The sequence below is a fragment of the Mobula birostris genome, chromosome 25 (genome assembly GCF_030028105.1).
Source record: "Mobula birostris isolate sMobBir1 chromosome 25, sMobBir1.hap1, whole genome shotgun sequence".
Lineage (NCBI taxonomy): Eukaryota > Metazoa > Chordata > Chondrichthyes > Myliobatiformes > Myliobatidae > Mobula > Mobula birostris.
In genome coordinates, this window is record NC_092394.1 from 7,301,819 (window position 1) to 7,322,592 (window position 20,774).

Below are 20,774 nucleotides of genomic sequence, written 5' to 3' on the forward strand. Positions count from 1 at the left end.
TTGGATTATCCTTCACTTTGACTGCCAAGGCAACCTCATGTCTTCTTTTTGCCCTCCTGATTTCTTTCTTAAGTATTTTCTTGCATTTCTTATACTCCTCAAGCACCTGATTTACCCCTTTTCCTATACATTTCATACAACTCCCTCTTCTTCTTTATCAGAGTTGCAATATCCCTTGAGAACCAAGGTTCCTTATTCCTATTCAATTTGCCTTTAATCCTGACAGGAACATACAAACTCTGCACTCTCAAAATTTCCCCTTTGAAGGCTTCCCACCTACCAATCACATCTTTGCCAGAGAACAACCTGTCCCAATCCATGCTTTTTAGATCCTTTCTCATTTCTTCAAATTTGGTCTTCTTCCAGTTCAGAACCTCAACCCTAGGGCCAGATCTATCCTTGTCCATGATCAAATTGAAACTAATGGTGTTATGATCACTGGAACCAAAGTGCTCCCCTACACAGACTTTTGTCACTTGCCCTAATTCGTTACCTAACAGGAGATCCAATTTGTTTCATATGATACTTATTGCTGCCCACTATTAAGGACTATTACTAATGGACCATTAAAATACAGTAACAAATGTTAGCAAAATTAAAACTCATGGATTAAAGAAACACTGACAGTAAAGATATAGCCTCAGAAACTAAAGTCAAGTCGTCACTTTTTATTGTCAGTTCGACCATAACTGCTGGTACAGTACACAGTAAAAACTAGACAACGTTTTTCAGAACCATGGTGCTACATGAACAATACAAAAACTACACTGAACTACGTAAAACAACGCAAAACTACACTAGACTACAGACCTACCCAGGACTGCATAAAGTGCACAAAACAGTGCAGGCATTACAATAAATAATAAACAAGACAATATGCACAGTAGAGGGTAGTAGGCTGGTGTCAGTCCAGGCTCTGGGTATTGAGGAGTCTGATAGCTTGGGGGAAGAAACTGTTACATAGTCTGGTCGTGAGAGTCCAAGTGCTTCGGTGCCTTTTGCCAGATGGCAGGAGGGAGAAGAGTTTGTATGAGGGGTGCGTGGGGTCCTTCATACGCTGTTTGCTTTACGGATGCAGTGTGTGGTGTAAATGTCTGTAATGGCGGGAAGAGAGACCCCAATGATCTTCTCAGCTGACCTCACTATAAAAAAGTGAGTGATAGTGAATATTTCCAGACTGGACTGAGGTATACAGTGGTGCTCCCCAAGGGCTGCAATTAATACCACTGTTTTTTTCAAATTCTGCAGAAAATATGAAAGTTAGAAATGTAGCAACAAACAAGAAACACATTAGCAGACTTTAGAAAGATACATACCGGTGAAAGGATAGATATATGACAGATGAAATTTAATAGAATGATGGTTTATCAATTACAACTTGGTAGAAAGAATGTCAAAAAAGCTGTGTGAATAAATAGTACAAATAACAAGAGGGTAGTTACCAAAATTGTGATGTGTACATACAAATCATTAGAAATAGTAGAACATGTTGAAAAGGTTGATAATTGTAGAGTTGTTGGCATATACAAGTTAAATTGAACTTTCATTAAAATAAACTAGTTCAGCTTCAGTTGGAAAGTTGTATTCAATTCGGTGTAGTTTCAAAAAGGTGAGATTAGAATTTTTTTGGCAAAACATTATAGGGAATAAGGGATTTCAGTTATTCAGAGTAGAGAAACTGGTATGATCTCAATTATGCACCAAAGCATTCAACTAAATGGAGAAAATATTTGACAGTAATCTGCAGTTATTATTCAACAAACTTTTGGCTTTCTTTTGCTTTCACCGTCGGCTCCTTTACCATGCCGTGGCTGTTTCACAATTACCAACTTTGGCATCAACCTATTTGTCAATTTGTTTGAAAATATATATTTTTTTCAATTTATTCATTTACAGGATGTGAGTGTCACCAACTAAGCCAGCATTTATTGCCCACCCCTAGTTGTCCTTGAGAAGGCAGTGATGAGCTGCCTTCTTGAACCGCTGCAGTCCCTGAGGTGTAGGTACACTCACAGTGCTGTTAGGAAGGGAATTCCATCATTTTAACCCAGCAACAATGAATGAACAATGTTTCCAAGTCAGGATGGTGAGTGTGGTGGTGGTGTTCCCAGGCATCTGCTTGTCCTTCAAAATGGTAGTGGTCGTGGGTCTAGAAGGTGATGCCTTACACACTGCCGCAACTGTTTGTTGATGGTGGAAGGATTGGATGCTTGTGGAAGGAGTACCAATCAAGTGGGCTGCTTTGCAATGGTTGGTGTCAAGCTTCTAGAGTGTTGATGGAGCTGTACTCATCCAGGCGAGAGGCGAGTATTCCATTAAACACCTGACCTGAGCCTTGTAGATAGTGGACAGGCTTTAGGGAGTCAGGAGGTGAGTTACACACCACAGGATTCCTAGCCTTTGGCCTGCTCTGCTAGCCATGGTGTTTATATGGCTAGTTTCCTGCCAATAGTAATCCCCACGATGTTGATAGTAGGGGATTCAGTGATGGTGAAGCCATTGAATGTCAAGGGATGATGGTTAGAGCCTCTCTTTATGGAGATAGTCATTGCCTGGCACTTATCTGGCTCGAACATTACTTGCCACTTGTCAGCCCAAAGCCTGGATATTTTCCAGGTCCTGCTGCATTTGGGTATGAACTGCTACACTATCTGAGGAGTCATGAAAGGTGTTCTGCAACGTGCAGTCATCTGCGGACATCTCCATTTCTGACCTTATGATGGAAGGAAAGTCATTGATGAAGCAGCTGAAGATGGTTAGTCCTAGGTCACCTCCCCGAGGAACTCCTGCAGTTAATGTCCTGAGGATGAGATGATTGACCTCCAACCACCACAACCATCATCCTTATAAAATATATTAACACACATTCCATTTTATAAAATTTATATATACGTAAAGGAGTCACTGTCATTTTCATTTTAAATGATAAGATTAACATTCTGTTCAAGTGATTAAAATACAGCTGTACTCAGAATGGTGCTGGCCAATTACTGGAAAAAATCAAAGGTCCCAAATAAAGCCAATTCAGTGCCACTAGAACAAAACAACTATCATAGCCTTATCACTTTGCATTTTGAAAAAAATATACATCAGCAAGGTTAACAGGTTACAATAAAAGACAGAAAATACTCAATACTCTGAAAGAGATTCCCAACATTTGGTTTTTTTTTTGGGTTCTATTAGGTGTCTTTGTCTTGTGGTTGCTTGTAAGGAGACAAATCTCAAGGTTGTATATAGTGTACATACTTTGATAATAAATGCATTTTGAACATCAGAACCTGAACATCTTCGATCTGAAGAATCCTGTTCAACATGGCAGACATCTTTTCTCATAGCTGACAAATTAAGCAGGTCCATTATGTTCAGTTTTTTTTTAAAAAAATACATATGCACAGCTTCTTAATTTTTAAAGAAATATATAAATTGCATATTAGGAAATATCAGTATTTTTGATGGATAATGTCCTTTTCTAATTTTCTTTTAAAACATGCATGTATTAAGTAATATTTCTGTACCTCGAACAGTTGCAATTCACTCTATGCCTGGCTTCAACAAAATCCCAGGATGTCTCTTTGTCCGATGCATCTTCTTCACAGCCATTCACAGTAGAAAACTTCCGCCTGGAAGTGATAAGTTTGGTTTTAATCAATTTTAATACTGAAGATTTTCCTAAAAGTAATTTAAGATCTGTTAGACTACTATAATGTACCTATAAATAGCCAGAGAGAAGCTATAAGCTGGGAAAAATGTATCTTCAACCAATTTTTGAGACTTGGGTGGCTCAGGAGCAGCTTTCAAGTCACTAACAGAGTAATCTTTCCAGGTTAATTACACTGCAACTGGTCTATTTTCCTGAGGTTCCAATTTATAAGTTCCCTTTGTTAACTTTCGCCTACCAACTCCATTTCTTGTAATTCCAGGAATGGAATTTATAAGTTCCAGGAATGGAATTACCAAATGTAGAAAGCCAAGCTTCAGAAACATCCAAGAGCAGGGAAATAATGCACAGTAGATCAAACCTCTGGAAAACATAGGGCCTCACAAGAAGTAACATCCACAGAAACACAACTTTTGTTTTCTTTTTTTTTTGGCATGCACGTACGTGCATGTGCAATGTTGGCAGGACATGCCTTTAAAGGCGCGGAGCAAGAGAGAGAGACTGTGTAGCGCGCCACTCCTCACACAGACATTTCGTGGTATTTTTCCCTTTATTTTACGAGGTCGAGTTGCAATCTTGACACTCAACCCTGCACGGATGGAAAGCGTACTAGGGAGTGGTCCCGACTGGATTCGAACCCAGGAACCTTCATTCCAGAGTCCGGTGCTGATGTCATTGCGCCACCAGCCAGCCCACAACTTTTGTTTCCAGATTGAAGGTAGGTATATGGCTCATTGCAGCAGCAATTCTTTGGCAATCAATGTTCAATAGCAAAATTATAAGATTCACATTAGAACATTAATGGACCACTACAAAGGTTGCATACACTATGAATAATGATAAACAATAGTGTTAGTTATGGATATCACTTCATTTCAACCAGCTTTCCAGGAGGTTAAAAATTGCAAGACAAAATAAATAGCAATCAACAGACAGGTCACAGACATTTTCAAAAGATGAATTCTAAAACAAAGTTTTTATTATAAATGCATCTTCCCCATGTGTATATTGTTTGACCACCAGTATACATTTCTTGAAAAAAATAGTAGGAAGTATAGACCCCACTTCATTTCAGCAGTTTTAAGAAACCAACTCAAAGCATGCCCACCGATGCTTCATTTGACAAATTCAAGTAGTCACAGTCTTTTCTTTTCTAACTATAAAACAGCAGATAAGCATTTTTCAAGATCAAATAAAGATGAGCTACACTTAACTCCCAAGTTTTTCTGAAAACAAACAGAATTATTCCGAAGTGGGTTTACTTTACTAAAAACTATTCCCTTTCTGTTCTTTTTCAAACTTTTAACCAAGCAAAGAGTAAGTAGTTAAGACAGAAAAGAGACAGGCTCAAATATCAGTTCTGCTAAAGACTCACTAAGTCAAAAGTTGAAAGCTCACATCTGTAAGCAGGAAGCACAAAAAAAATCAGCCGGAAAACCTATGGATTTGATGACCACCACTTCTGACTATTCTGCACTTACCTAAAGATCAATCAACTAAATGAGATACCACTGGACTGCATGACACTTGGAACTACAGTAAACCCTTAATTTTCACAAAGGAAATTCTAGGAACAGTTACAAATTCCAAACCTTTCAAAATATTTTTACACAAGCACAGAAGTCAAAATGGCACAGAATATAAAGGGTAATAACAACACACCATTTGTAAACTTATTCTAATATGCTATAATGAAGAGAATCTTACATTACAGCATCATTGTAGAGGCAGAAATGGTGGTGGATGTGGTGAGATATGGTGGTGGTGGTGGTGAAGATCTTGTATGGGTTTTATTAAAGAACATCATGATAGACAGCTGTCTTATCAAGATTTTTTTTGGCACAGGGTTACTGCTGCCAAACCTTCCCTTTTAATTTTATGACTTCACTACATGGAGGGGACTTTAACTGATTTAGCTGTTTCGCACACTGAAAAGTTGACTTTGTCAGTCATTTGTCATTTTTAACCTTTTCCAAGCCTGCTACACTGAGTACTTCACTGTCAGCCTATCACATCCACTTCCTTTTTCCTCAATACCACTGAAACCTCCTTCTCCCACCTAACAGGCCAGAGTTATGAGGTGCTTCAGCTCTCCATCAAGTGAAGAAAATCTGAAGACGACACTGACAACTTCCTTATGCAAGTTTTGCCAAAATGTAGCTTTAGTTCATCCATGGATTCTTTAATGTGTTATAGTAAGTGATTCTGCATTCTTTCCAGCACTAAATAACACTACAGTGAGAATCAGCATCCATTGCATTTCTAATGAGGCCAAAAATATAATTATAAGGTTTAATTGGCATAACGTTTTTATTATCACCAGTTCAAAGGCTAGATGAAGGAAATGTTGCTTCAAAGTAAAGACACAATCTCCCCATCAGAGTAAGCAAAGTACTAATTCTATGAGTGACCTGAACATTGTCTATGATCAGCAGAACCTTAAATAATAGCTTTTTCAGTTTTGTGAATGAAGCAATTATAGAACCAATCCACAATGAATGAGCAGTAACTCAGGCATTTATGTTTGATTGCTAATAAAAGGACACAACAGGATTATTCCCCCCCCCACCCCCCCCACCATGCTTCTTCAATCAGCTCAGCAAACACAGCTTCACCATGTGATCTATAGAAATATTTAAAATAAATCCTTGGCTTCCTTCAACCTTGATGCTTCAATCCTTTCTGAACAAGAAACATTCTTGCCACTGTCTTTCTGCACCACAACACAACCTCATCTGCATTAATGTCCTGCTCCAGTCAATTTAATTTTTCCTCAATTTTAGAAGTTTGGCAGGATGTACTCATCCCATTACGATCCCTAGATGCAGCCTCGCTGTTAAGTTTTAGTCTGTGAAGAGGAAACCACCCAAGCCATTTTTGGCTTGTGTTAACAAATACTCGTCTATATGATGAACATTATTTTTCTCTTTTAAAATGCTCATTTAACTTTTGGCTTTCCTGCTTGAGTATTTCACTGGTACTTTTCTTATCCTGGTCTTCAATCCATAGGTTCGACATTTCCTGCATTTTCACTAATGTTGTGACACAAACTCAATAAGTTACTTTGGCACAGGCTGGGGCACTTGATGGTATGGTCTCTTTTTCCTCCTCCTCACAGATAAATCTTATCATTGACTTGTTCACCACTAACAAACAGCCAATGTTGCAACTGCCATCCACTCTTTACCTGGTCCAATAACTCAGACATAAATTTGAACAATCACACAAGTTAAATACACAAGTATTTCAGAAGGTTGGATTGCAAGTATAATAGGTAAAGAACTGTGCCAAAGGTAGACTAAACAATGTACAATTCATTGGACACCTTCTTGAGATTGTTGGTGGGTACCGTCAAAGAAATATGTCGTAGCAATCCAAAGCATCAATTAAAAAATGTTATCTAATTAACAATCCTTGGCAAAATAATTGTACCAAAAACCATCCAAAACTGAATTTTGGCATCAACAGACAGCTTTTTCTTGTTGCTTACTTTCAGGTCAAAATTCACCAGTAATGTATTATATTGATAACAAATGAATAGATAATTTTAAATTACCTAATTATACTGCCAAGTTGTAAAACTGACTTTAATTTAATTTAAAAATAAAATTAAATACATAAGATTCCTTAATCTTCACAAAACGTTATGAAGGTATGAAGGATTATTTAAGTACCAAAATTAAATGCATCTTAAATCAGTGCTGTTTCAAGGATTTCAGTGAGTCATAAACAAGAAACTTAAGAGTTTTGTAGCATGCCCTCTTAACCTATAATGAATTCCCGGTAGCTGATCTGAAGTAGATTTATAACTATCACAACTGGAGTGAAATGCAAACAAGTATAGCATCTGAAGCAATAAATTGGGGTGTTATTAACAAAAACTTCTCTTGGATTTTCCCTATAAACAAGTCACACAATGAATGTTTTTGATGAATTTTCTTTTTTGCTGACCAACTTTCATTTAGCCTTTAGGGTGCATTATTATCTAACTGATAAGCATTATAAATATAGCTTCAAATTATGATAGTATTTTTCATTCAATACATTCATCTCTGAACATAAAACAAGACATTGTTACAACCAGGCTTTCCTCATGTATATTACACAGTCCCTGTAACAACTATCTCCCCATCTTGTACATCACATACATCTTGCAGTCTCAAAACCCCAGTTCTATCCAACCTCAAGTCTGCTGCCAGGGGCAAGAAACATTGTTGCTCCAATTCCTAAATGAGTGACCACTACAAGAAAATGGGTCAAATCACTTGCTCCTTGTATGTGAAAGATATACCATCCTTTGCAAGTATGGTATAAAATCTAGCATTTTGATTTCAGCTGCTGGTGTTGATAAACCTCAAAACAGCATTTCTGTCAATAGAAAGAACTGAAATAAGGGAAGAAATTAGAGACAGACATCCCTTTGATCTCTTTGCTCCAAAACTTCCAGTAATACCATAAAGCACATCATGCACCAAATGAGCTTCACTGACCTAGTAGCCCACCACTGCTCAGCTTAGTTTAATAAAGTACTCACTTTTTCTGGGTTCTGTTGAGATTGCATTCCTGCCACACATTCTCTACGACCTGATTGGCTAATTTTCTAGGGATCTTCCCACCATGCCCAGAATTCTCTATATTAAATCCCTCAGGAACAGAAGTAAGCTTCGTCCATTTCTGGGTGGATTGAGTTTCAGCTAGAAAAGAGAAAAGTCAAAATTAGCAGTGTTTGAAGAGCACAAAAGTTTGTGTTAGGTCAACATGTACAAAACCTGTTCTGTGAATGCCATCTAAGATGAGCAATTTGTGTAAGTGCTGTCACAAAACTTGTGGTGAATACAAAATGAAGGCAGGATCTAGCATACACATACCTATCAATTTAAACTAACTTCTTTTAACTTTTTGACAGTTCCGATTAATTTTTTTTTTCTTTTTTTTTTAAAAACAGATTCCCTCTAAACTGCATGGTGTTTCCAGCACTTTGTTCTCATTTTAGATTTACAGAATCTGCATTTTTTTTTTCAGACATTTTGGAAAAATGGAGTTTATGGTATTAAAAGATTGTGGTAATTAATAATAGGAGCAAGCGAATAGCAGTAAGCAAATGCTTTTGACGGGGTAAGGAAAGAATGCACCGGATACCTGAGGGATCAGCGGTAGTTGTTTTCCCTCACTATACAGTTATATGCACAGCAAGTGCAATTTTGAAGTTAGGAACTGATGGAAAATTTTGCAAAGCAAACTGTTAACAGGATGGTATCCAAAAACAAAACATAATGGGTTCAGAGTAATGTGGTTAACTACAGTGATCCACACTAGAAGCAACTTGTAGCAGCATTCACCTACCTAGTATTACTTTGAAAGATACAAAAGCAGCTGGACCTCATTCCATATAGCTATACGAAGAGAAAGCTGGGAAGAGTGTCTAAAGGATACTTGGTTTTATAGATAGGGATAATCAAGATGAAAGCTAGAAACACACACAAAATGCTGGAGGAACTCAGCAGGGTTTGAAGAGTTTTGTCCCGAAACGTCAACTGTACTCTTTTCCTAGATGCTGCCTGGCCTGCTGAGTTCCTCTAGCATTTTGTGTGTGTTGCTTGGATTTCCAGCATCTGCAGATTTTCTCTTGTTTAAGAAATGTAGAAAGTTTGGGCAGGACAGTAGTGTAGAGAATAGCATAATACTATTACTGCGCCAGCAACCTGGGTTCAGATCCAACGCTGGTTTGTAAGGAGTTTGCACATTCTCCCCATGACCATGTGGGTTTCCTCCCACATTCCAAAGATGTAGTAATTAGTAGGTTAATTATGTAACTGGGCAGCTCAAAGGACCTGTTGCCATGCTGTATCTCTAACTAAGTTACCAGTTACCACCGTCTGGCAGGTGGTACAGGAACCTGAAGTCCCACAGTCAACAACTCAGAAACAGCTTTGCCTTTAGATTTCTGTACAGTCCAAGAACACTACCTCAATTTTTTGCGCTATTCACTTCTGTAATTTATAATATTACATCTTTGCACTGTACTACTGCTGCATTACAACAACTTTCATGTCATAAGTCAGCGACAATAAACCTGATTCTGTTAAGCATCAGCTAGAGGACTGCATACAGTTCTGGCAATTCCACCGAAAGAGAAGGGTTGAAGTATTCTAATATTGAAGGACTTTGAAATATCCACAAGAGAGAACCTTTTCCTCTAGTAAATAGATCGAATACTGAAGTACTAACATATAATTAGAAAAATTAGCAAAAACATTTCATAGAGGATTTTATGGACAGAGAGGACACTAATTAAAAAGGCAGCAGATTTAGTTTCCATCTTGAGTTTTAAAGGATAATCAAGTGTGTATTTGAGAAGAGCTACTTTGTAAAATTAATGGATAGAGTGCCGGGGTTTAGTATCATATTGGACATCTCTTTCAAAAAACACGTAAAGAGCTAAATTGCCTCCTTCTGGCAGTCATAGAAAATCACCAAAAAAAATACTGAAAATTCTTCAAAAACACTATGAAGCTGCAATTATTGGTAATAAAAAATACCGTGATTCAGTTCATGATGTAATTAATTAAGCAATTACTTTATTTCAGTTTCCAAAAGTGGTGATGCAGCATTCATAACAAACAATAAATTTCTCATAATTACCTGTTTCAGTCTCTTCTGGTGATGTGGGTGGAGTCAAGGTCACAGAGGAAATGGCGGGATCCCTCACTGGGGCAGGCACTTGGTGGGCACTTGAATATGCAACTGTGCAATGTGACGATCCAGTGGTGTTGCTCGTAACAGTTGTCGCGACATCAGGCTGAGGCACCAGGACAAAGCACGCTGGATACACCATTCGCACACCAGCTGCAAGTAGAACAGTGCACGTTAATAATAATTTTTAAAAAGCCGCCATTTTTACTTCATTCATGGAACATGAGCATTCCTGGAAGGATGAACGCTTAAATGCAGATTCCTTATTATCCTTGAGAAGGTTAAAGTCCTGCAATCTAACGTGAAGTTACAGTGTTGTTTTAAGTAGGTAACTCTGGGGATTTAGTTCCACAATGAAGGAACATTACATTCCCAAATTAAGGTGGTGTAAAAGTTCAGAAAAGGTCTCCAAATAACATGTCATAGATTTGAGTGGATGCTGTCAAATTGCCATAGTAAATTTACCAAGCTACAACAGTACAGACACAGTGTGCTAAGGTTAGGCTGTTACACTAGATTAACTTGCTGTGCCATGGATCTTAAGAACATTATTTTAACTGTGATTTCCCACAGTTCCTGACTGCACCACTTTCTAAAATGGTTTGCAAGTTCAATTGAATGTAAGGCATGAGATGACGCCATTCAAACTAACCAAACCACTCCGCCATTAGACAACATCATGGTTCAACTTCTACTTTCATGGATCAAACTCATATCTCTCAATTCCTTCAACAGCTAAAAACATATCAATGTCTAGCTGACGTAGATTGTGAAGATTTGGTACCCCATTAATTATAGACTGCTAACCTGAATTGACCCACTCATTCTTGCTCTTTGTTTTCTTCCCATTAATCGGCTCTTAATCCAAACTAATATATTGCTTAATTCCATGCATCCTACTACAGTGTGTAAATTTCCTGTGTGGAGGAACACTTGCTAACCAGCCAGTCTACTGAGTCTGTTCCACCGTTCATCAACTTCAGTGCCATCCCATTTCCCTTGATTCTCTCAACATGCAGAATTTAAACAACCTCTTCTTTATAAATTCTACTAAGCCCTCACAGCCATTTGGGTTAGAAATTCTGAACGTTTACCACCAGTTAGCATGAAAATAAAATCTTCTCATCTCAGTCCGAAAGGGCCATCATTTATTCGCAAACTGAGTCCTCTGGTCGTAATCTCCTCAGATGGGGAAAACATTGCCTCCTGCAGCTAGCCTGACAAGTCCAGTTGTGAAGCATACAAATACTCAATGTTACAAGCAGATGCATTCAGGACCCAGGGGTTTTGCTCTCTTTAGAGGAATTTAAGTTCAAGACACATTGACATCTGAATAGATATTATTGATTTAAAAACAAATCAAACTATGCACATAAAATAACATTTCTTTAATAATTTCACCATTTCCTCATTGGCCTGAGTCACAATATAAATGCAAATTTACTTTTGATAGATTATGCTTTCCTACAAATAAAATTTTTTCACCCTATGTAAATTTTTATGGTCTTACTCAATGTTAACTCCAGAAGGGGATTTCAGGACAATAACAAATTTAGGCTTTAGTCACTTCCAAAGGTTACTTGTTTTTCAACACGTACTCAGAAATCCACGACCAAAAATATCTGTACTTATTGCTTTACGTTGCCTCTAGTTAGAAGTGCTAAATATCTAAATCAACAGTCTAATACAGCCAAACTACATGAGAGGAGGAAATACCTCATCTTCAGAGGTCTCAGTGAACAATGATATATGGACATTAAAGCCAAAAACCAACAAAATTCAAACAATTTAAACAAAATAATTATAATATATCTCTATAGGCAATTAATTTCCAAGATAAAAGTAATAAGGATACAAGTCAATACTCTACAGAAAAGAATTAATGAAGCACAGTATGTGGCATCACTCTATTGTAAACTAACATCTTGATACTATATTCCACCCAATATCTGAGAAACTTCTCAGGAAAATGAAAGGCAGATTCTACCAATGAATTACTAGGTTTTTCCCCCCCGAATACTGCTGTGAAGTATTGGTATAAATTATGCACTGCTGAAGGAACACTTCTCCAACAGAAATAGTGATTTATTAATTGTTTGGCTTGATAAAACTTTTACTGGCAAAAAAATTATAAAAACAGGAGGTACACAGCAGGACAGGCAGTAACTGTGGTGAGGGGAAGAGTTTTAGGCTGATAACCCCTTCATCAGTTCATAACTTACTTTATGTTCTTCTTTTATTATTTCCAGCATTTTCAGATCTTTGCTTTATAATCATGTGCAGTTAGAACTTTTTAATCGTCCTGACGAAGGGTCTCGGCCTGAAACGTCGACTGCACCTCTTCCTACAGATGCTGCCTGGCCTGCTGCGTTCACCAGCAACTTTGATGTGTGTTGCTAGAACTTTTTAATGTTTGTATTTACATTTTAATTTGTCACTTTGTTTTTACAATCCAATTTACATAAAGCTGAACAAAATCAAACGATTGCAATATTTTTATTTCTACTTACCGACAATGACTTCAACAGCTGCTATTGAGTCATCATCCCAATCTAACTCCTCCTGCTTGTCGTCCGTGGTTTCCTTTGAGCCAGTTTGGATTGGATAGAATTGCTTCCATTCTTCTATTAGTTTAAGAGTGGGAGGGTCAGATAGCTTGAACGACTGACCTGTCAGAGTACCACTTAATCCAAAAGGGCTGAGGATCACTGGAAGAATCAAAACACAAGTTGTCAATGTTACTGAATTGGCAAGCTATACACTTACCTCTTGGATGTAATTCTAGTTCAGCAAAAATCAACAGCTTTAAAAACTTGGATCTATGAATTGCAGTACCCATTATGAAATAAAAGTAATCTATGTGGAATGCACTGAAGCAGTCTCAAAAACAGTCCAAGTCACTTTTGGATTACACCATCATTTCTCTGACAGGAAACAAATGTCAAAAATAGTACCATGACACAGAACTTGGGTAATGGAGAAACTAGTAGAGCAGTAAAAGAAAGTTTTAACTACACAAAATGCTGAGTAAAATGGAGTAAGTAATAAAACAAAAGTAATTGGCTCCATCTAATCCATGCAAAACTGTTGTTCTCCCTAGTCCCATCAACCCAAACCTACACCATAGTCTTCTATATCCCTCCCACTTGTACTTACCCACACTCTCCCAAATATTATCAAATCTGCATCCACCACTTCCACTGGCAGCTCATTCCACACACTCACCACTACCTCAGTGAAGCCCCCTCCCCCAATTCTCCTTAAACATTTCACCTTTCACCCTTAACCCATTTCTAGTCTCACCCAAACTCAGTAAAAAGCCTCACCCCCCCTCATAAATTAATATATACGTTTATCAAATCTCCCCTCATTCTCCTACGCTTCAAGGAATAAAGTTCTAAAATATTCAACCTCTCCCTATAACTTAAATCCTCTAGTCTTGGCAACATCCTTGTAAATTTTTTCTGTACTCTTTCAATCTTATTGATAATCTTTCCTCTGAGTAGGTGACCAAACTGCACACAATAATCCAAATTCATCCTTACAAACATCTTATTCAACTTCAATATAACTTCCCAACCCCTGTACTCAGTATTTTGATTTATGAAGGCCAGTGTGCCAAACTTCCTTTACAACACTGACTGGCTATGGCGCTATTTTCAAGAAATCATGGATCTGCGCTCCCAGATCCTTTTGTTCCACTGCACTACCAAAATACAGGAAAATCTTCTCTGTCCAGGGATGGCTCCCCTAGCACCTGCCTGGACCAAATTAGCTAAATGGCCTCCTGCTTTCCCTTCTGCTGAGCACTCACAAATAATGTGACTATTTGGTCAAACCAATGGGGCACTCGTAGTGAATCCTGGAGCATATACACAACCCATTTCCTAAAGAGGTAAATGATGCAATATGATGAAAAACTAAAAAACAAATTAAGAACTGATGCATCAAAGCAAACACATACAAATGTGGCTCTTCAGTAGTTATAGTATGGGATAGATGAAGATTGTTCACACACTGAGCAAGAAGGAATAAATATGAACCCACAGAATTACATTGAAGTAGGTCAAAAGACACATTAAAAATTGTTTTAAATCAATTACTTAAGTGTTGCTAAATTAAAAGCAAAATTTATATTTCAGCAATCTCAGAGCCAGGTCAACAACAATTTTGTTTAGGAGTAATAATAGTAGTTCGGAAAAATCTCCCTTGCATAAGGTTGCAACCTAGAACAACATCCATTACAAGTACTCAAAAACCAATATATCTTTTAGGGAATACAAATTAAATATTCTAACTGCATAGTAATACGGGGCATAAAGAATGACCAAACAATCACGTAATTACATTGCTAGCTTACTATTCACTTAAAATAAATGGGGGGGGGGGGGGGGTTTAAAACTTTTTCAAAAATACATATTCCCTCATCTATGACTACGTAGAATTATCTCAATGTGGTGCAGAAGACGCTCATTCAGACTTCCTTCTCTGAAAACAGACAAGAATAATTTGTCACTTCTTGTTTGTGTATCCCATCACAATCAAGGCTACACAAGATCATTAGATATCCATTAGGAGTAAGGGGAATATTTACAGAACCTCAAGCAAGATCAGTAAGACTGCAACGCCCTTGCCAGTATGGTTTGACAGTAAACAGGTGCTGCCTTTATCTACAAGGACATTATAGTGGGAGTGGTAACAGCTGTATCTACATTCAGTAGAATTTGACCCAGCTATGCATTTTCACCCTCATCAACAAACATACAGGAACCATTCCTTTGAAAGTTCTCGGTTTGCTTTTCCTACCTTGGAAAGGATTGGAGGATGCCTGGGCAGCAGTAACGTGCTCTTCACTCAGACGGTACACTGGTTGGTGCTGGTTTATTTCAACACTGGTACAGACCTTACTATCCCCATGCAAGAAAAATGTGAAGGAACAGGACAAGTGCTCACTAGAGGAAGGAGAAACAATGGTTAACTGTGAATATATTCATCAATATATTGTAAAAGATAATAATCAAAAAGAACAAATCTCACCTACATTCAGATTTCCACATATTTAAAACAGATTTATTAGAGGAAGAGACCTATTGTTGCCCACTTCCTGCCTGAAGCTCCGGCCTCTATACACTGCCTATCTGATCAAGGTGGAACACATTTTTCCTCACTGTACTTTTCAATGAGAGCTTTGTTTTAAAAATTACTGCTAATTTAGCTTATTTGACTCCATTCTTTGATAACTGAGAGAAACACAATCAAAGCCTGCAGCCAATTTTATAGAGATACCATATGAAAAAGAGCGCAACTCACAGAAACTGACCCATGTGCTACCACTAATACATAGGGAATGCTCTTCAAGAAGTTACCCGTTGGGATGTAACCCTCGATACTAAACAGACAAGTAGGTCTAATTAGTTCAAACATCAGTCCTACTCCTTGGTTGGCATTTTCCAGATAGCCTACAGCCACCCATGACAGTCCACAATGAGAAAATATACAGCTAATCTGGTTAGGGACTCCTCACCCCCCCCCCCCCCCACCTTTAAAATAAAATCTCTAAGCAGATGGCAAGTGAATGCACAAACCAGAGAATCAGCAGAACACAGGTAGCACTCATTAACAGTTCCTCACAACTGTCAGGACTGTTGCTGGCTTGGAGCCGAAAAGTAGGGCCAGCAAATCATGCACTCATTACATTGCTGAGACATATTTTATTTAGTATACCATTAGTGGAAAACCTTGGAACATCATTAAATTCTGTTACAGGATTGAGAGTTAGAGATTTATGATTGCTATTATTATTCAGACATTTGCAGTAATTCTGGGATTCCTATTTCCTAATAAAGGAATTTAAGACTAATGTAAAGTGTGGTTTTCAAATTAGAAATAATTAAAAACACAATAATTAAAATTTGAAAGTACAATTTTGCTACTAAAGTAAGGTAATCAAATCCATATAAACAAATATACTCAGAATATTGGGATCTCTAAGTACAGAGTATTTGTTCTATTGCACATGATTTTAATATAACTTGACCCTTTCAAAATATATTAATTACAGATAATGGATAGTAAGTTGCTAACTGCTTCTATTTTCCAGAAGAGGTGGGAGGTCTATTCCAATACCTTCTCCATATTTCAATCAGTAATTGGATATATTTGAGAATAAATGAGATTAATATTCTATCCTAATCAAGGAGGAGGAAAAACACAACCATTAACTGGAACCTCATTTTATCTGCTAGCTCACGGCTAGTTGTCTTAATGCCATCAGTCCAGATAAACATCAGGTGGACTATAAGGCGACAGACAACACACAGACAGATTGCTGGCTTTTACTGTTCAATGAGCCCCTCACAATTTTACAGTGTCGGCTGTCAATTCATATTATCAATATGTCAATATAAAATTAACTATGCACAATTCTACAAAGATGATAAAGACTGCATCACAAGATAACTCAAGGGGAAAAAAAATCAACATTTCAATAACCACAAAGATTTCAGATAAAAGACAGATTACAGCAAGTTTTTTTTCCCCGAAAGAAAGCATCTTCAATATAAAACAAACTGAAATTTACTGCCATTGCTGCAGAAAACTACCTGTATAATGCACATTCTCCTCCATATTAAAATATCCAGAACAGTAATGCGGGAATGTGATCTATTTACACAATTGAAAACTAAAGTGTGCAAACCTGATGAGACAGATGGTAGAAAAGCAAAAAAGCTGAATTCTTTTCAAATAGTGAGAAACACAAAGGTGTTGATGTGTGGTGGGGCCTAGGTTTCTTGCACATTTACTGAATATTAACATGCAAGTGCCACAAGCAATTAGGGAGGAAAATGGCACATTAGCATTTATTGTAGACCCTTTGAGTACAAGAGTAGATACTTCTTGCTCCAAATATATTTATCCCATGCAACCATAACTGGAATATTCCGTACTAGTGTGGAAGTGCAGAGAAGGCTCAGAGGAATTGATCCCTGGGAGAGGGTAGCATTATCGTGTAAAGATGGGGAAAAATGAGCAACAACTCATGTTTAAAAAGGAGTTCAGAAAAGCAAGTAGTAACCTTATTAAAGCAAATAAAATGCTCCTGGGTATTGGCTGGATGTGGAGTTAATGCTTTCCCTAACTGAGATATTTAAAGTAAGGGAACACAAGGTTAAAGTAAGGGATTGGTCATCAGGACAGAAATGAAGAGGTCTCCTAAGGCTCATCACAGAGAATATTGAATATTCAGCGCAATCAAAAGATTTTTTTCCCCAAGGTACAATGAAATTGAAGAGATTATGTGGAGAGTTTGAAAAAGTACATGTAAACAAGTAGGACCAAATGGTCTTTATCATATTTCCGTTGATGTTTTATGAAAGAGAAATGATAGTACTTTTAAGATTTGGGATTACAGACATCATTTATTATATCATTTAATTTTCATAAACTGGTCAAGACTGGTTTCACAGAAATAATATAGGGAACTGTTTGTCATGCGATCTGTGGGCATAAGGCCTTCCTTCAATCCAAGTTCGTGCTATTACTATTTATATTTTTTTAAAGTTCCAGAGCAAATCATTTACTTATGGACATCACCATTTCATAAACCCAGTCCTGATGAAGGGTCTCGGCCCAAAATGTCGACCCTCTATAGTTGCTGCCTGACCTGGTGAGTTGCTCCAAAATTCTGTGTGTTACTAATTCATGTATTGGCATAGTAATACTTACTAATGTGATAAAGTAGTGCAATTTCTTCTGTAGGTAAATACACTTTATTAGAAGTTCCCATTTATTAACGTGGATTGAACATACATTTTTTATTCAGTTTGACTTAACAAGTTGTGCCTTGAATGGAGGTATTTAAAAGATGTGCAATTTCTCAGTTATTGGGAGGTGTTGACACAATGGACAGCAAAATACAGTTATATTGCCAGTGTAGGAACTAGCTCCTATGTATGCAACAACCAGTCCAAATATATTTTAGATAAACCATCCAAAATATAGTCTACACATTGGACAACGAAGGCCAATGAGTGCCATTTAGAGACAAACAACTAAAATTCCTTATACAAATATGTCTGGAAATAAATGCATTTGCAAAATCTACTGACTTTGTTACAATAAAGAAAACATCAACTGAGCAAAATAGTATTCCCAAAACAGCCCTTTACACTGTTTAAGTTAATCAAGTTAGTATCTAGAAGGATACAATGATCATTAAAATGTTTTCCATAAAATTTACATTATTACCAGCATAATATATTTAAATTATCAAGCTTCAGGCAAAATGAATCAAGGGTGTTTGAATTATATAGTGCAATGGATTTTAAAACAAGCAGTGGCATTTGACTACACTTAAAAAGTACTTTATTGTATGTTGAACGTGTAAAGGGCAACTTGCTTCACTCTAGCCCCATGCGCTGTCAGATAGCTAAAGAGTCCTGCAAGGTTAGGGAGATTGCTAGACTTCCATATGCAATTGGGTCATTTTCTGGATGACAGGCTATAACACGTGGAGTACTCCACAGGAATTGGTACTAGGGTCCCACATATTCAAAATCTTTATCAATCAATCAGGTGATCATGTGTAATATATAAAGTTGACTGAATATAGCTAGATGGCCAAGGGCTGTGAGCAGGATACAGATAACTAAAGGGGATATAGACAGGCAATGTGAATGGGCATACATGTGGCAGGCAGAATATAATGTGAAATGAAGTCATTGACCTTGATTTCAAATATAATGGCTTTTTTTTCATTAAAATGGTGAGAGAGTTAAAGGTAGGGAGACTTCCAATAGCTTTGTATACAAATCACTGGAAGAAATTAGCAAGCAGCACATTACGATGGTCTCAAATGCAAAGGATTAGAGTATGAGAAGAGATTGCATCTAGAATACCAATTACAATTCTGGCCTTCCTGCCCAAGGATGCACTTGTGACAGAGCATGCAGTGAAAGTTCACTGGATTGATTTCAGGAATACAGGTCGACCTTCACTAATCCGACTACCTGTAATCTGGATCCTTCGATAATCCGCATCGATTGCAAATTTTCCGCGCAACTGTAAGTCCAAATTTTACAGGCCACTGTACCAACCTGCTGCGCATTGTTTTGGTTGCGCTAGATCTGTTCACATGTTTGCGTGCTCTTGTAAGCACAGACAGGCAATTCCTGCTTGTTTTCCTACATTTATTAATATAATTTGCTTGAGGCGTGGCCGCCCGGCACCCGCCAGCAGTGGGGAAGCTGGCACACACTGGGTTGGTCCGCCTTCTCGCCCACCTGCCGGCAGTCGCGCACTGCCCTCTAGCATCGCCCGGCCAGCGCTCCGTTCTCTTCTGCCTACGACCTCAGATCAGACGTGGTGACCCGCAGAACTTAAGCATATTACTAAGTGGAGGAAAAGAAATCAACGAGGATTCCCTCAGTAACTGCGAGTGCAATGTAGTCTCTGGGGTAACTGCAAGTCTGTGTCTTTGCTATAGCTTAGCTCACGCTTGAGTGCTGGTAGTGGGTGCGCTTTATTTTTTGCTGATGGTGGGGAGATCATTGCTCGCTGGCGCAGGAGGGAGGGGAGTGGGGGGGGAACTTAGGGGTTCTAACATTTAACTGTCGTACATTCTTTGGGACACTCCTCTGTTTTTGTGGATGGTTGCAAAGAAAAAGCATTTCAGGATGTATACTGTATATATTTCTCTGACATTAAATGAAACTTTGAATCCTTTGATATTTTAAAGGTATGATAAGACGGTTAGCTATTGCTTAATGTGATCCTTCAGTAATTCAGCATTTTCACTAATCCAGCACTCCTCAGGTCCCAATGGTGCCGGATTATAGAAGGTCGACCTGTAGTCGAATTATCCTAACAATACCTCCTTGTGCAATTGGATCCTTGATTTCCTCACTTGCAGACTCCAGTAAATTTGGATTGACATCTCTTCCACAATCTCTATCAGCACAGGTATACGACGAGGCAGTGCATAGCCCCCTGCTCTACTTGCTTTACACTTATCACTGTGTGGGTAAGCACAGCTCCAATGCCGTATTTAAGTTTATTGATGACACCACTGTCGTAGGCCGAATCAAAAGTGGTGACGAATCAGCATATAGAACGGAAATTGAAAATCTGGCTGAGTGGTTCCATAACAACCTCTTAATGTGAACAAGACCAAACAGCTAATTATTGACTTCAGGAGGAAGAAATCAAGAAGTCAGTCCTCATCGGAAGATCAGAGGTGGAGAGGGTCAGCAACTTTAAATTCTCTTAGTGTTATCATTTCACAGGACCTGTCTTGGGCCTAAGCACGTAACTGCAATTACTAAGAAAGCACAACAGCGCCTCTACTTACTTAGAAGTTTGCGAAGATTCAGCATGACATCTAAAACTTTGACTAACTTCTATAGATGTGTAGTGGAGAGTATAT

General features: G+C 37.9%; 1 protein-coding gene across 3 annotated transcripts in view; it reads right to left on the minus strand.

The window, feature by feature from the left end:
* med13a (mediator complex subunit 13a) overlaps positions 1-20,774 on the minus strand; it is a 174,094-nt gene that overhangs the window by 76,630 nt on the left and 76,690 nt on the right. For all 3 annotated transcript variants that reach the window (XM_072243538.1, XM_072243539.1, XM_072243540.1), the window contains 5 exons: positions 15,158-15,303; positions 12,862-13,059; positions 10,301-10,504; positions 8,193-8,352; positions 3,516-3,620 (listed from right to left, as the gene is read on the minus strand). In XM_072243538.1, the coding sequence (XP_072099639.1) occupies positions 3,516-3,620; positions 8,193-8,352; positions 10,301-10,504; positions 12,862-13,059; positions 15,158-15,303 (813 nt within the window). The remainder of the gene's footprint in view (positions 1-3,515; positions 3,621-8,192; positions 8,353-10,300; positions 10,505-12,861; positions 13,060-15,157; positions 15,304-20,774) is intronic.